At 30.4% G+C, this 17,923-nt stretch overlaps 1 protein-coding gene across 1 annotated transcript in view; it reads left to right on the top strand.

Annotated features, from left to right (window-relative positions):
* Nucleotides 1–9,197: 9,197 nt before the first annotated feature.
* LOC119676773 overlaps nt 9,198–17,923 on the top strand; it is a 65,609-nt gene continuing 56,883 nt past the window's right edge. The window contains exons 1-2 of the mRNA XM_038088030.1: nt 9,198–9,259; nt 9,320–9,523. Of these exons, the coding sequence (XP_037943958.1) occupies nt 9,200–9,259; nt 9,320–9,523 (264 nt within the window). The 5' untranslated portion in view covers nt 9,198–9,199. The remainder of the gene's footprint in view (nt 9,260–9,319; nt 9,524–17,923) is intronic.

Raw genomic sequence — 17,923 nt, 5'->3', positions numbered from 1 at the left:
AATTAATTAAGTCTCCACTTAAAAAGTAATGTAAACTTAGGGCTTAAACATTAGCACTGAGTCAAGACAAGCCACTAAAGATAGACAATGACGACTTCATTCAAGAAAGTTGAAAACTCATTCACTTGCCTATACACGGAATCATGCATCTATGCAGGCTTTTCACAGACAAGCAACTAACAAGCAACGATCTAAAGTTTTTGTGCAGCAACTTTCAATGCATGAATATTAATAATTAAAAAAAAATGTTAAAATGCAGATAAAAAACGAATTGGCTCAACACTTTAAATGAAGAATTACTTCAACAATGAAAACACATAAATTACCACCTCTTCATTATGACTGCCAGTGCACATGTGAACGCTTCTCCTCACTAAACCTTCACTAAACTGCACTGCTTTGCATGCGATGCGTACCTTTAGTAGCTCTCATCAGACTCTGCGATATCATATTTGCCTAAGACGATAATGGGGTTGAAGGAATAGAATAAGTCAGATGAGACTATAATTTTCGTTTGCATAGTACTTTGGATAATTGACTTTGGTATTTTAGATAATTGACAAGATTACTTCGAATTTAATTTAAAAAGAAATGGAAGAGACTGCTTACAATTGATCTGTTCTGTATATTATAATAATTTCTCTCTTATTAATGGAAATTATAAATTCTAATATATGCTCTTCATAGTATTTATAAGCAAAGTCAATTTATAGATGCTTGAGAATCTCTAAAGTAAAAGTTTTCGTACATAACTTGAGCTTAGTGACCTCTGTACTATGACAGGGATTTGGTTTACAGCCTACATAAGTCGGTTAGGCTGTTCATTCATTTACAGTCGTCTCTTAGCCACATTTAAATTATGTTGTTAACATGCTCGATATCATAAAAAGCTGAACTGCTTGCGTACCCATGCTCCATTTAAGCCCAGATTTTTTCGTTCTGTGCAAGTGCAAGTGGAAGTGCATGTGCATTGTGACACAATTTTTGCAATTAGTCAAAGAAATCACGTAAACGCCGGATTATTTACGTTTTTATTATAGTTTTTTCTTCTCTCCTTTATGTAAGGCATAATTTAAAGGAAAATACTTACACGCGATTTACAAGCGTCTATCCTGCGGAATCTACACCACAGTCCATGTAAAGCAAGGATGTGGGCTTGTTGCGTTACATGCACTGCGTTGCAAAAGTGCAATGCAGTGCAGTGCAGTGCGGTTCAGTGCAGTGCAGTAATTAAAATAAAGGAATTTAATTACTTGCATAATTTATGTCAGGCGTGGTAGTGTGTTGTGCACTTGATTTTTTTGGAGGGAGGGGCAAAGTTTGCTTAAAACATAATTTATTATACGTATTTTGTTGAAAAAATGTTTGTATTAAGATGAAGCGTGCAGAACATTGGCATGCTTGAAATTATTAGGTGCAAGCTTCAGAGTATCCATAATTTTTGCATTACTAAGAAATGGGGATATGTGTTAGCAAAGTCAGTTCATGTCTATGTAGATTAAATATATGATATATGTAAATAAGTTGATGAATTTTTCTTGGAATATATTAAATGTTTCTCTAATGAATTTTGTAAATCCTTGTACTGCCTTGTAAGAGGGGTGTCTAAGTAGAATTGGTGGATGAAGGAACAATTTTCACTGTGTAACTATTTTTTATGTATATTCGATAAAAATTTTAAGAAGGGTTTAATAATTTAAAGCTTTCAAATAAGTTTAACGATAGTGATTAAACATCCTCTTGTCAAGAGGTTCAAATAATGACCTAACTTTCTAAAATCACTTTAACTATTTTTGTATATTATTATAGAGTTTTTAAGCTAAACCAATATGTTATAACCATGTAATATTTCTTGCCATATTCACTATCTTCGTGGCTAGTAACTTTGAGTCAATAATTATAAAATTTTCATTTGATCTCTATCAAAACAGAGAGGTAATCTTATGTGATTAATCAGTAGACTTAACTTTTATAAAAATTAAAAAATTTTTTTAATTACATTTCTTAATAATTATATATATTAATAATTATCATACTTCAGTAGTTATTAGCAGCGGCGATTAATTTGCTTTATGTATACCTCACTTTGTATGTCTTATAGATCAAATATTATCTTCTAAAATCCGTACAGAAATATATTAAAACCATATTAAGCTATATCACAGAACCATACTGTTGTTAATAATTAGTAACAGTAATTGACTAATATGATTTATATTTTATTTTGCATATTATTTGATATTATATTTATTTCTTATAGATGATGAAGCATCTTCTAAAACCTATATAAAAGTACATTAAAACCACATTAAGCGTTATCACAAAAGATTGTCAGAGTCAGTATTAAAAGATGCTACATATTTTCAGCACTACATAATAGATTATGTTACAGAGTTTGCAGAGTAGGTCATGTTTATACGAAGATTCCATGGATCCACTTAAGTTTATTGGCCCATTTTATTGTCATATAAATTTTGATGGCTTCAAATAATTTCGAACTGATGAAGTTTAGTTTTAACTAAACGAAAACATGTTCGTTACATAGATAATAACAAAGCGGACGTTATAGGCTATTAGCCTATTTCGTATCATGCCATTAGTAAATATTATTTTTCTATTAAAGTAATAGCTCTTTATTATATGAAACTATATTTAGCAGAAGATTTTTTCTGTCTATTTTTTCTGGATATTAGCATGTCAAAATATTTGGTCTTATATCTCAATCTCTCGCTATTAACTGATCATAAATAGCACAAATTTTAATTATGTGAAATAATTTGCAATACATAAAATGCACAATTTGCACATTATTCCATTTTAATTAAATATCAATATTATTCTAGTATTTGCTTTAGTGTGCAGATAGGCATTGCAAGAATTCCTCGTGGCACGTTTAATGCAAAATAAATGGCGTGAAAATGTTGCAACTTCATTTGAGTTTACAGGCGCGAAAAGAAATTGTATTTAAAACTAAATAAAAACGCGATTATATTGCTGTGCTACACTGCAGCACTTTGGCCACATGTTGTTCTCTTATAAAATTGTATAAAAATTATATAAACATTCAGACAGACATGCAAGCCCAAAGTACAGAATATCAGAATATTCAAGCCCAGAAAGCTGCTCTGTGACTGCATCTGTTGCACAGTATCTGGCAAATCCACTCATACGTGCCTCCTATGCCTCCTGTACCTCCTGTGCCTGCTATGCCTGCTATGCCTGACCTGATAATGATGATGTTGGTGATTCTAAGTTGGCTAAGTATATACTCGAATCTTTCCATAAGCAAGGCTATTCGCTTTTGGTTTGGCTGCAGCAGCATTCAACATCGATTCGTTATGATTGCATGTTAAATGATTCCTGCTGAGTTATTACGAGACAAAAATCCTTATTTATCGCCTTCTGATTTATTTGTAAACGATTTTCTTTAGTTGTATTTTGTATTTTGTATTTTGTGCATTGCCTCATTTTACTCGCCTCCTCCTCTGGCAGATACTCGTTTATGTTCTTATTTTTGCACATTTTAAATGTATCTGCTGTCACTTCAGGTGTTGTTATTTGTTTTGGATTTCGTGTGAACAATTATGTAGTTTTTTTCATTTTCCTCACATCTTATCGCAAGATTAAGATTAAAGTTGTTGTTTATTTAATGTTGACATTTTCATTCTTTTATTATTTTTTTACACATCAATTAATTGCAATATTTTATTTTAATATTATTGCCAGTAATATGAGCAAAATAAAATGTGAAGCAATTAGAGGAAAGGCGGACCTTGAAATTTATATTTTTGGTACTGAACCACTTACTTCTACTATATTATTGTACTAGATTGCACGGTACACAGGATTTTCTATAGAAAACAATAACTTCTTTTTAATAAAAACAAATTATTTTACTCACATTAGACTCATTCTGACTTAATACAATGATTTGTACGGTTATAATGGATCGAACGAATAGATCTTTTAAAACGTTGACTTGAATACCATTCCGGAGGTTTAAACCAATCCTCTGAATGGCTGCTATATCTAAAAGAGTGTTCCTTTCATTGGCCAAAGTATTTTTTTTTAAAGCATATGAATACGGGGAGTGGTATTATTTTATTCACATTAGACTCATTCTGACTTAATACAATGATTTGTACGGTTATAATGGATCGAACGAATGGATCTTTTAAAACGTTGACTTGAATACCATTCCGGAGGTTTAAACAAATCTTCTGAATGGCTGCTATATCTAAAAGAGTGTTCCTTTCATTGGCCAAAGTATTTTTTTTTAAATCATATGAATACGGGAAGTGGTTCACTATACTGAGGTAAGGAATTGCCAAGAGATAGCCTAAGTACAAGTACCTGGTTTGAAAAGTTCTGTTTACTTTTAAACATATCTTACATTAATTTATTTAAATATATAAGTAAAAATCATTATTAAAATACCTTAGAAATAAATTTTAGTATAACTTTAAAGTAATAAAGGCTTCAGGCATAGTTCAGTAGTTAAATAACTGCATATTTGGTAACACAGTAAAATGATAGATGTCTGAAAGCACTTTTTGAATTGTTTCTTGGTGAGGTCTAAAAACTAATAATTCATATGATAGCAATTGAAAGAATCAGCTGATCTTGTATCGAATATAGTAAAGAGTCTCATATGTGGTGCTTCAGTAACTTGGTAATGAAAGACAATTGCTAAGAATATTGTTTTTCTTCTGGTTAGAGTATGTCAGGTGCAAAAGAAGGTTACTTCCAAATACCCAGTAACTGGTTATGTAAGACATGACCTTAGATACGTGTTCTGTTGTTAGTATGTTAACCTCCTTAATGTTTTCCTATCAAATTTCTGATACATTAATTTCTGATACATTAGGCGTCAGACAACTCTCTTTGTTTGAATTGATCATTCAAATAACATTGTTTTACAAGTAGCAACAGGTATTCCGATTCAGATTTCGTCTTCACACATTGAGGTATTAGTACCTCTTCTGGTTTGTTGATCGCATCTTTTGGTTTTTTTGAAAGTGGTGCTGATATAATTAAGAATTACCAGGTAATCCTGAGCAATCTTTGTTGTCAATACAACTAAGTTCAGTGATGTGAGTACTGTCTTGTTATCCGAATATATATATTTATGTTTCGGTTTCGATTTTCTTCTCAAGTATAGAGCTACTTCATACTTAAACATAATGAACATAATTAAACATAATTAAAAATAAAACAAAAAGTATACATTCATTATATAGCCACGTATATTATAGGTATTACTGCATTAATATCTTATTGAAACTATTTTAAATATAAAATGAAACCATTTATTAAATGAAAATTATATTTCACTAAAGATTTATATAAAATTATTATTAAGTACATTTCGGTTTGTAAGATATCTGTTGTAAATTCAATTTTTAATGTAGTTTCATTTGAAAATTATAGAAGACTGTTAAAAAGTAATGTGGGCTCTTATTTGACCAGAGTACGGTTACCAAAGAAAATCTTTTGGGCCAATATCTGATCCTAACCAAACAGGAATTATTTAATATTGTGTAGCCTCTTTTACCCTGCAATTTTGGTGCTGTTCCAAAGCAGATATGGACGGTTTTAGAGAATGTGAATGGACGTTTCGTTTTTCACTAGACAGAGGCGACACTTTGTTACCTCGAACAGATCTATTTGTTGAAATTGTAGTGATGTTCTGTGAACTCAGCTCAGTCTATGTAAAAATAGTAGCTGCTATTATAGTAGCTGCATTTATAAATATGTATATAAATATGTAAAAACTTAGTTCAGTGTTATATTGTGTTGCTTTAAATACAACAGTAGATTATTTAAAGAAAAAGACAAAATCATGTTAAAAATTTTTAAATATCAATTATCAAACAACAGTGCTAATTAGTATTTACAATTTTTTAGTTTTAATTAATATCGAGTTAATACTTAAACTAATCATTTTTTAATGTGATAATTTATTAAGACGAAAAATAAATTATGTGACAGCATGTTTGAGAGAAGGTCTTCCATCAAATCGCAGCCAAAGTGACAACAGTAGCACTTTCTATAAACGGACTATGATTGAAATCTCAGTAAGTGTTTAAAAGAAAGCTTAATTACCATATAATTCCGATTTATACCTTTCCAATTTCCACTGTTGCTCTTCTGTTCTCTGCCTGAATTCATCTCATGCATGCAAAATCAATGTCATACCACGTCTCACCTTAATTTCCAAACCAAAGCGGAATTGATTCGTTACACTTATCTTAACTTGAATCGTTTAAACATGTTATCTCGATGTTTTTAGTTGGGTTTTTTTTTGTTTTTCATTTGCTTTAAGTATTTCATATAAATTTTATTAACTTTTTGTGGTATTTACTGCTAACAGCGTGTTTTGCACACCTTATTATCCTCAAATGTCTCTATAGACAACCATAAATATGCGCATATGTGAGCGAGTGTGTGCCACTTGCAGTGTGTGAATCGCATATTTAAATGCAAAATACCAAAGTCCACTCAACATTTTATGGTTTATATTAATAAAATAAGCTTTGTCAGACAATTTACAACGCATTTCCAAGAGCAGATTACCAACCTTCTTAACACCCAGACCTGGATCCATTCAAGCCAAGCACACAGCATAGCAGATAAAGATGCTTGTGGAAGCAGACAGCGGGCAGATAAGATTTTAGTACATTTGACTGAGGAAAAGGTGACTCTGTGGTGCGGTTGGAGGCAGGTGGTGGAAAAGAGAGACGCGTTCGAAATGGTGTTTGTTCGTTAATTAGTGAACATATTTCGTATAATCGGTGTCATATTAGTTATAAATTGGATAAAAGCGCAAAACGACAACTTAATTAATTTTAAATTCCGATTTATATGCAACAAGCAATAGCAGTAACCAGCAATCGCAGACTAACAAGCAAGCAGCAATAAGCAATAAGTAAAATCTACAAAACTATAACAAATACAACAGCAGCAACAACAACAACAACAGCAACAACATCAATACCAGCCAACAGTCAGCAACCAACAACAGCAATCCAAAACTCAAAGATGAGCTAAGCTGATCGTGTTGATGTTGATGGTGATGGCGATGGCGATGGCGATAGTGACGATGATGATCTTAGTTTGGCGTGCTAATCATGCCGTACAGTTGCTGCTTATTCTTTTCTTATTTAGTATATTGTTGCAGTTGTTGTTGTTGTTCTTTCAGGCCGTGAAAGTTATTATACTGCCACAAACGTAAAAGTAAAGGAACGTTTTAAGCTTTGGCAGATTATTACAGTTTAAGTCTGATTGTTGGTTGTTATCTTAAACTTTTACATTTTGTTAGTAGTTCAGACAAAATTTGATTATAAAAAAAAAAAAATAATAATAACAAGAAAAAATCGTTCTTTGTTTGGTTATTTTTATTCGCTTTGCAATTCTTAGAATTTAAGCTTGCAACATTATATGCCATATTTTCGTGCAACGCAGCATTCGCTCGCACTGCTTGATATATTGCTCCGATCAGCACTGATCATTATTTGTGCTGATTTCGGGATTGCGTTCTACTCGTAGCGCTGCTAGGTGTACTCTCCTTTAGAATCTTTGTTTGTATCTGCCAGTTTGTCTGTGGTTGCTGCCTCATACCCTCTCATGCAACAGAGCGTACTCCACTACTTCTTATTCCTTTTGAAATTAACTTATAACTTAATTCATTAATAAATTTATGAATTGCCTGTTATAAATTGTTGAAATTTATTATCATCTCTTTTGTAAATCATGTTGTTTAAGTTTCTCTTTTATTCCTTTTTAGTCACATCATATTTGGATTCCCTTCTATTGTACCTGTGGACATCGATTTGGTATGTGGCGTAAGTGGAGTTCGCACTTAAACAGTTCCGAGGCATAAAATTAGTAAATGTTGAGCTGATGAAGCCAATTTCGAAGAATATCTTTCGTGTTTATATAATATTTTTAATATATGTGTAAATAAAAAAGTTAATGAGTTGCACTAATTAAGTAAATAAGTTATATCTTAATTTATTGCTTGATTTTTTTATATTTTATTGAAGGTATTTTTTAGTGAACACTATAATGAGGCTGGGAACTGTTTCTTTTGGAGAAGATACATTTAAATACTCTAAGGATCAGGGAACCCATAATTTTACAGAGTTCACATTTGAATATATTGAAGTACTATTATTAATACTATAAGTAAAATGTATTATAAAATATAAAATGTAATAATAATGTATATAAGATATAGCTATATGGAATAGACACGGTTTATAGATTACGTACAAAAACTTATAGTTCTTTTTAGGTTAATTGAAGTGAGTCATTTAAGTTCTACTAATCAGTACGATATAATTGACTAGAATATTCTCCTTTCAATGGTTTATTCTTAGCTATACTTTCTTCTTATAATACAAACTAGTAGAAAATATGCTATAAATACATAAAATAATTAAATTAAATAAATTCATTACAAAACATTATATTATTTATTTAAAGTAATAAGTTGCTTACAGTAGTTTTTGGGAAAGGGGATGCATTTTTAATACATGATTTCTGTTGTTGGAACTTTACAATGATGCCATAACGCTTAATTATCTAACTCGTTACTTGAGATCATTAAAATCTTTATGCTTAGAAAGAAGTGCTTTTTAAAAATTTTTCAGCTACACGTACTTTTTTTGGAAATATATCATACTTATTGTTTTTTATTTCCCTGTATTATATATTATTTAAATTTGAATTCAGTTGAAAGTCGATTGAGTTGAGGCGTACAACGGAATAGCAAGCAACAATGCAAATGCAAAAACTATGTACAACTAGAACAATGTCGTATTGTGTGCTATGAAAGCTTGCTTGTGTGGGTAAAATCTGTTTCAATGTATAATATGTAATAGTAAATTATCGATTGCAAATGAGTTAACAAATTTAAAAATAGTTTAAACTAAGTACTAACCTATGTAGGGTAAATTGATCAAAATATAATAAAAGAATGAAAAAGTATTCTTTATTGTTTGACTTTGTTAAGCTTAACAAAATATAAACAGTTGGCTATTAGTGTTTACATATCTTTTATTTGAATTTATTAGTTTTTATTGTTTTCTTATCTACTAAACGTGTTTGAGGAAATTTAAAAATGTAAAATATTAACTTGTATACATTTAATATTTATAAATATTTAAACTTCAAGACTATTCAAGTCATTTGCAAAATGTTTTCTTTTAAAACCAAACATTATATGCTGTTGACAGTTTTTCTTCTCTGTTTGACAGTAAGTAAAGTATTATTTTAAATATTAAAATGTACTATTCAAAGCATATAATATTTCTAGTTTCAGTTTAATGAAACCAAAGGATCAATACTTGGTTTTGCCAAACTATTTGATGATTTGATGGCTAAAGGACCAACATTTATGGATGTGGTACCGAAATTATGTCCTCAACTTGAAGAGCTGATCGAATTAGTTACGAAATTGTTATCTCTTATGAAAAATATTCAACAAACTTTAGCTCCTACTTGTCCGGAAAAACAAAATGTTACCCAGACTTGATAAATAAAAAAATGTTTAATTCAATATATCCGGAACATACGTAAGGGTATATTAATTTTATTGGTCAACGCCTACTTTGTGATGAATATATATCATGCCTTCGAAAATAGCAACACGTAGTCTAATTTGAGATCAAATTATATGCTTTTAAAAATATTTCAGAAACTGTATGAATTTATTATCTGCTTTTGGTTAGCAAGTTTTTTTCAGTCTTTATGTGAGGACTAAAATATCAAAAGATTGGCAAAATATTTTTGCCATAATTGATGAACCTGTTGGAAGATTAATTTAGGGTTTAAAATATTATAGCTTTTAAATTTGTTTTACTGAAAATTTTAACTGAAATGAAGGTAGAAATATGAGCATGAGAGCAGACAAAAAAGATACGCCTTAGTAATATGAAATACAGGCCAAGTGATTCGACTTTAAAGGGTCACTTGATTTCATTTTATTTTAACGAATTTCCTGGATAACGAATTTCATGTGTCTTATGTATTTAAGAGTTCATCCTTTTTCGTGTATTACAAAATATGTGTACCTTACTTCGCATCTACTACCGTTCCAGTTATTAGCAACTAATTAATCATTTAAAAATTGCTATATTTTTATTTTGAATGATTTATATATTTTATAAGGTGAAGCTTAGACTCTCAATGTCTACAGTTTAAGTATATTAAGAATTTAGGAATGTGGAAACTTTTAGTAATTTCGCGATAATTAGGGAACTAAGATATCGACAAGAAAAACTTAGCTTCATGTTTGTCTAAGTTGCAATATTTTGTGTCACAAAACAATTAAATTTCATTTACTTACTTGTTCATCAATATTTGTATTAGTTTTAAAGTGAAATATAATAAACAAATTTGAAAATGTAAATGTAGAGAGATATAAATACTAAATGGATTATACTAAAGGTAATACTAAATGGTAATGATGAAGCACTCTTCTGGTAACTATTTTGATTAGTGTATATACTCACACAAGCAGGTCCTCTAACATATTCTTATAATCTAGAAGGTGAGAGTCGGGGTTGCCAGATAGTGATAAATTGATTCGTCCTATCATGCCTATCTGCTCTTCCTTAAAATCACGTTAGGCATTCAACCTAATATCTTTCAGCCAATTTGCTGTTTTTGTTATTTATTTTTCAAATATCTATATTTTTTAAATTATGGAGGGTCGATTTATGTTTTTGCTTTTTGTCCAGCTCCAGTTAGGCTAAGGTGTATCTTATATATATTCCATCCTTAGATTGTTTCAATGAAAACTTGATATTTGGCTTAACTGCTTCCTTATTTTCTTATTTTTCATTCTTTCTCATATTATTTGGTCTACCATTTGTCACATGAGTTTCACATCGATAACTTGTGTCGGGCTTCTTTTTTCATGCCGGCCCGATACTTTTTTCAGTTGCCATCTGGTACATTTAAACGGCTATTCCCATTTCTTCGGGGTTTTCCATTTTGTGGTTATAAAAATTATCCTAAAGTGTGTTTTATTTATGATTGAAATTTTGATCAACTTTTAATTTTAATTTATGCCTTGATCTCGTCCTTAGGTGTAAATATAACATTATTCAAATGTAATCCAAAGCATATCTTATAGTAGTGAATTTTTTTAAGATATTTTTCGATGACTTTTCGGCAATTATATAGCAATAGCTCGGCTATAACTTGACCGATTCTTACTTTAAAAGCATATATAATTTAAAAACTGAAAGTAATAACACGATCCTTTGCTTGATACTGTCAAAAAAGGCAAACCGTTTGATCTTGGTGGTCTAACACGTCACAATAAAATTTTTCTTGCAAATTTGGTAAAATTATAAATCTTTGCATCCAGCTCTTTAATCTCAAAGATCTGGTCATTTTCACAAAAGCAAGAACATCTCTTACTCAAATGTTACACCATACATTAAATTTTTATGGATAAAGTGACATTTCGACAGTTTCTTATGGATTTTTATTATCTCAGATATTTTCACAGAATTTTGTTTGTTGATGTAAACACAAGCGAAAAATGGATCTCATCACTAAAGAAATTTCGATTGGAAGTGTCTACAGAATTATGACTTCTGTAGAAAGCTTTCTTGGCGACTTAACACATTCAACGGTTATCAAATTGTCAACTTCTTGGACAGACTTTAATTATACCCATGAAAGCTTGTTTTCAAAAAGCACACTTGAGCTCAAATGATGGCCCATTGTGGTACCTAAGAAAGCTTGACTGATATGTTTACTTCTATTTGAAGTTTATTTCTAGTAAGACTAAGTAGTTAACAAAAGGTACTTATTCAGTTGAGAGTTGTAGTGCTGTTTTCAGGCAATGATTAACTATTCCCTGCAGGTAATTAAACAAGTTTACTTATTTGATTTGTTTGGCGGTTACTTCCTTCTCATACTTAGTTACGAGCTTCAGACTCTTTTCATTAAGTATGCTTCTATATATACAACATCAAGATTATTTATGGCTAATAACAGATGTTTTTAATGTTAAAATCATTTCAACAATATCAATATATATCCTAATCAAAAAGTTTTGATAAGGTAAGGTACAAAAAATTAATCTTTTAATTCTTTTAATTTATCGTTTAATCTTTTAATTAATCTTTTAATTAATGTCATTTTTGAAAATTAAAAGGCAGTGTTCAAATATCGAAGTATTTAGTTTTGCTTTTAACAAATTTAAAAGATATTGTTTGAATTATAAATTATTGAAGAATTCACTTTACAGTTCCTTTAAAGATATTTTCTAAATTGCTTGATGATCTCTGTATGTCCATTGTAAAACTTTGAACACAATTCTACGAATAAAATAATTAGGAAACTAAGTAACAAAAACAACGCTCCTTCCTAGTCTGGCTTCTTTAAAATTTAATTTATTCATATACGAAAAAACCATTATAAATAGGTGCCAGGTACTTTGCTAATGTGTTCGTATTAAAATATTTTATACACGAGTTCAAGCATAAATCAAACAAAACTCAGCTTCAGTGCCACAAAACTTAAAACGGAGTTTCGCCGCCACTTCGCGTATATGACAGGAAGGATCAGTATGATCAGTATGATCAGCGATCGGTGACAACAAAGTTGACAGCTGAGATGCAACAAAAATTCACGACAAAACTCAACTGATAGATAGTCACTGAACTGACTGAAGAGTTGGAGCTGAAGTTGAACTTGGTTGGCATTAGTGTTGGAGTTTAATCGTATCGATTTACTACAAAAAAATCATCGTATCTCACTAAAAACAAGAAACTTACAAATTTCAGAACAAACTAAATTGCAGTGATCGTTATGTGCTGATAAAAAATATTTGATGCCCTTCCACAACTAAACAACGCAGATATATACACAGATATAGATACGGATACAGAACGAGATACTGGTGTTGTTGTTTGTATTTGTTGTACGTTAATGCGGAATTAATTTATAATCCTGCTGTTTTGATTAAACTTTAAGGTTTTTTCTTTTGTTTCATATCGCTTTTAAGGATGTTGTTTGGATTTTTTAAAAATGTTATTTCTGACAGAAACATTGTCGTTTCTTATTTCGGCCTTAACGAATCGAACCTGCGGCGAGCAAACATTTCAAATGCAACAGCGGAGTTAAAATCTTTCTAAGAAAATCGTCAATGTTGATTTTATGATGACGACGAGAGCCCTAATGATATCACTGTAATAGCGGTAATGGCGATGCCTTGTTTATGCTCTTAAACAATATGAATTTTTGATTTTATCTGTAAATTTGCACACAATAAAATATTTTAAAGAAATTATTATGCAAGCAAATTTGAAACTTTAAGGATTTTTGAAGATTTTTTTTTTATTATGAAAAAAAAAAACAAAAAAAAATGAAATGGATGTTTATAACTGCCCCTGTAATACTTTCGAATTTTTAAAACATATTATACAATTATACAACTATATGGAGAATGTTAAATAACAGTTATAAATTTGCGATTTGGTCAGTTATAAGAATATCCGCAGTTAATCATTTAATTTATATACAAAGACAAAACGAATAAAACCTTCATAAATTTTACTCAACTTAAATCACTGAAGAGATTTTTTTCAGGATTTTATTAATTTTTTACGATTTTTTCTTATTTGTAAATTTTTACAAGTGTACACCACACTTTTACATATGCTGATGCATACTTACAGATACATTTTATGAGTCTGTGCTGTCCCATCTTCTTTTCAGACTAATAAACGATCATTTAATAATCGTTTTAATGCCAAATTTACGATCGTTTTATTTGCATAAATTACCAATGTTGCAAACTGTATTCACATTAATTTTTCCATTAAATTGCCAATAAAATGTTATTTATGTTGTTGGCAAATTTTTCAGCGCTTAAATATGTGTTTTTTCCTCGATAATTTCGCAGTATCTGCCATGAGCAACTCAAGTCGATCTTAGGGATGTGCATGAGTCCGATGGATTCATGGATTCATGGATAACTGCGTACGTTTGCACGGAACGTCATCGCACGGATATTACAAGTCTCTTCTCAGTTAGTTAGGCAAGTTCGGTTCTCATTTTATGGCCCATTTTATAGTTTAATTAGGCCTTAACAACTTTAAAATACGTTGACACCAATACTTGAAAAGCACGCCCATTGAAATTCAATATAAGAGTGCCTCATTAAAAATTGTGTTGTAATAAAAAAAAACTTGCTGAAAACTTTGAAAAGTTTTTTCCTTCAAGTTGAGTTTAATTTCATTCATGGCTGGAATAGTAGAGACTATTTTAAAATCGCTTTAAGTTCATTCTCCACTCGGCCAGCTGGATAGGTAACTTAAGCAATTATAACAATTGTTATTAATCCCATAAATAATAAAAATGTTTTCTCAGCCATTATTGTTTACCAAGAAAACAACGTCTAGGGCCCATCAATCATAGATATGTGGGTGATACTATAAATATGAGTCTATAAATCTCGTTAGTTGTTTGTTGCTTCGAAGTTCATTTGTCTTAAATCGATAATTGAGATATTATCGTTCTTTCGACAAGATTGAAAATATTGTGGCAAATTTTGAATAGCGTTTAAGAAATATGATCTTCGTGATGTATAAATTGCAGGTCATGGCATTAAAGAAAATTAAGACATAAAAAATTGTTTTAATTTATTGTACAATAAAAAAGGGTTATAATAACACTTTTCAGAAATTCAATTCGAGTAGAAATAAATACTAAAATATTAACATTTTTTTATTGAATTTTACTAGCAAAAAATATAAAATCAATGCACCTAAATAGTAAAGGCGTAAAGAGGGGTTTTAAAAATACCTCGAGTTAAGAAAGAGTAAAAGTGCTCAAGTGCACTGGCTCAAATAGCTTCAACATAATAATGAAGAGTAATTAACATTTAGATGTAAATATATATATGCGTGTATGCTAATATTTCTTAATCTTATACTTCATTATAAATAAACTATCTAATTAGTTAAAGAGTATAACTCTAAGTATTAAAATATAATATTTAAACAAATTTAAAATATACAACACTGACAAAAATTTTAGTAGTATTCTTTAGATTAGATTAGGTTGAAGTGGAATCCTCATGTATCAAAGCTCACGTTTGTACCAATAATGATTCATTGTAATACCACAAATGAGGCACCGTCCAGACGCTGAAGTACTACCTTAGAAATCCCAAACGTCTAGTGCACAAAAGGTGTCGTCTTGAAAAGGTTTGACTTCTCATTTTAATAGAGAAAACCAGCCTAATAAATCTAAGAACTTAGGCAGGTCCCTAATTTCAAAAGATAACAGCACTAGCATGTCGATTAGAATTTGCGACTTAACTTTGCACATCTAAGCTCATAAACTAAGATGAACTTATTTATAATCTTGGAGTCTTTATTTTTAAGGATTTATAAATCTATCAGTTCAGTTAAAAAAGAGACCATTCTTAGAGAGTTTCCTTCTTATCCGCAAAGCCGACAGCACTAAAGTCCATTTAACACGCAGTAAAAACCGATACTGAAATACTGATTTGGTTCTGCTTATTTGAAGCAGCTGACTAGTATCAATTTTTTCTAATTTAGACCAGATGAGTCTTGCGATCTGATAAAAATCTTCGTCTACTGTCTTTCCTTGCCAACCTTAATGTTTAATTGTCATCTTAGCCTTTGCAAAAAGAATACCAATACCAGAGAGATGATTATCGAAGAACCAAGTGCCCTCTTTGGCAAGTTAAGTAATATTATTTTTACAACATATCTTCATGAATAAATTGTTTATATTTACTATTATTACTATTTATTAAAAATACATGGTTATTTTTAATATTTCCAAAGTTAAAATCATTTCAATTTTTTGGTTTTAATTCCCCGTAGAAGTCCACCTTTATAACACATTATGTTGAGACTTAAAACATAAAGGTAACTGATTCCTTTTTCACTTTTTAAGATATTTTATTAGATATATTTTTTATGATGTTCTCTTGTGTCATAGAGAAGCAAAGAAGAATGTCATATGATTTACATTTTATTTTATTATCTCATGTACAACTAGTACTCGTACATCATAAAAGTAGATACGGAGAGATGTGCACCCATGACGATTTATGATATCACGTCGGTCAGGACCATTGATGTTGTAGAGATGCTGTCAACAGAGATATGAGTTTAAGTGAAAACATAAAATAGATAATAAATTTAATAATAAAAATAGTTAAATACCTTTTGTTTTTCAAAGTAAAAAATTTTTAAGGAAAAAAAGAGGGAAAGGTATTACTAATTTTATGTGTAATGAAATAATGGGAGTTTTATTGTAGAATATAAATTACACATATAGTATTTTATAAGCTCATACATTAGTATATATATATTATGATGTTCGTAATTTTTTTTTTATAAACTTATAAAGCAGATTTTGAAAAGCAGATATTGAAGTATGAGCAAACGTTGAGATATAAAGAAGGTAAGCAGTGACTTAAGAAAAGTCTTTAGTTTTAACGGTTCTATTATATGGAATGAAGCCATAGACGATTAAAAACAACACTGATCGACTCTTTGGACTTACGCTAGGAAAATTGTATTTGGTTTTAGCTGCTTTAAGGATGGATGTGCAATCACTTGATAGGGCGATGACCTGAATGAGTTATACCATGACTTTGATATGAGCAAGTGAATGAAGATACTTCTCATCCGCAGAGTCATAAACTATAGAAAAGTCGTTAGAGGGTAGTTTAAATCGTAATGCAGAGGTAGTTCCACTTTAGTTGAAGCAGCTGATACAAATTTTGCCCAATTTGGACCGTTGAGTCCTGTAATCTGATAAAATTCTTTATCTACACAAGCTCTTCTTGCCAACCCTAAGTATTCATAAGTAATTGGCATTTTAACTTTTGCAAGAGAAATACCAATATCACAGAAGTGAATATCGGAGAGCGGCGTATCTGCTTTGGCAAGTTTATGTAATATTATTTACTTCATACTACTATGTGTAGTTTAAAGTTTCTCTATTGATAGTCGCGTCCTTGCTCAAATGTTGATAATAGCATTTTGGGAATCAAACTGGGGACCATACGGGTCTGATCTAGCGGCCACGCTGTCTTTAAAATGACAAATAGATTTGTAGACTATACCTGTCATGTCTCCTGCCATGATGTTCATGACTGATGTTATGATGTTATTAACGTCAATACCAATGATAAATACATGTATATGCAAAGAAATATAATTGGTAAAAATATTTAAACGTTATTGGTACGTGAGTTAAAGATATATTGCACTTATAATCACTAATGTCTCTATACATAAGTAATATATAGATAATATTTGGTAAATTTAATTTTGGCAAAATTGTTTTATTGTCTTTAAATTGCAAAGTGTAATTTGGTTGAAATTTTTTCCAATTTCATAATAGCAAGTGGCAATGTTAATAAATAAAAAATATCTGAAGTATGCGTCATGAGCGATAAAATCGTACGCAATTCGTGCGGTACTTCTCGCTTTATCATTTTGAAGTCGAGTATTTTTGGTAAAAAGGTTTTAATTTCTTTTTTATGACCGCATAAATAATAAAAATGATGCGCGGCAAGTGTGAAATGGAGCCACACGCAGCGTTCATATGTGACTCCATTAATACATAATCAACATTTTCTTGACAATTTTTGCAGCGGGCAATCGTGTATCTGCTGCCTTTCGAAATGAACTTTCCTAACGTTATTTCTTCTTTTTTTTTTTTTTTTTTTTTTTTGTTATGGTATTGAAGGTACTTCACTTCAAAAGAGTTGTCATCAACCATCAACTTTTTTTTGGTAGTCTTAGAATTGTTTACTCTTCATTACTATCTGTAAGCTTCTCTTAGAGGCAAAAGGTTAAAGATCTTTTTACGTTGAAGGCTCATTAAAGTGGTGCGTTTGTTGTGC

Source organism: Teleopsis dalmanni, chromosome 2 (assembly GCF_002237135.1).
Source record: "Teleopsis dalmanni isolate 2A chromosome 2, ASM223713v2, whole genome shotgun sequence".
Classification (NCBI taxonomy): domain Eukaryota; kingdom Metazoa; phylum Arthropoda; class Insecta; order Diptera; family Diopsidae; genus Teleopsis; species Teleopsis dalmanni.
The sequence above is the reverse complement of the archived record's forward strand: the minus strand, read 5'-3'. Positions and strand labels throughout refer to the sequence as shown.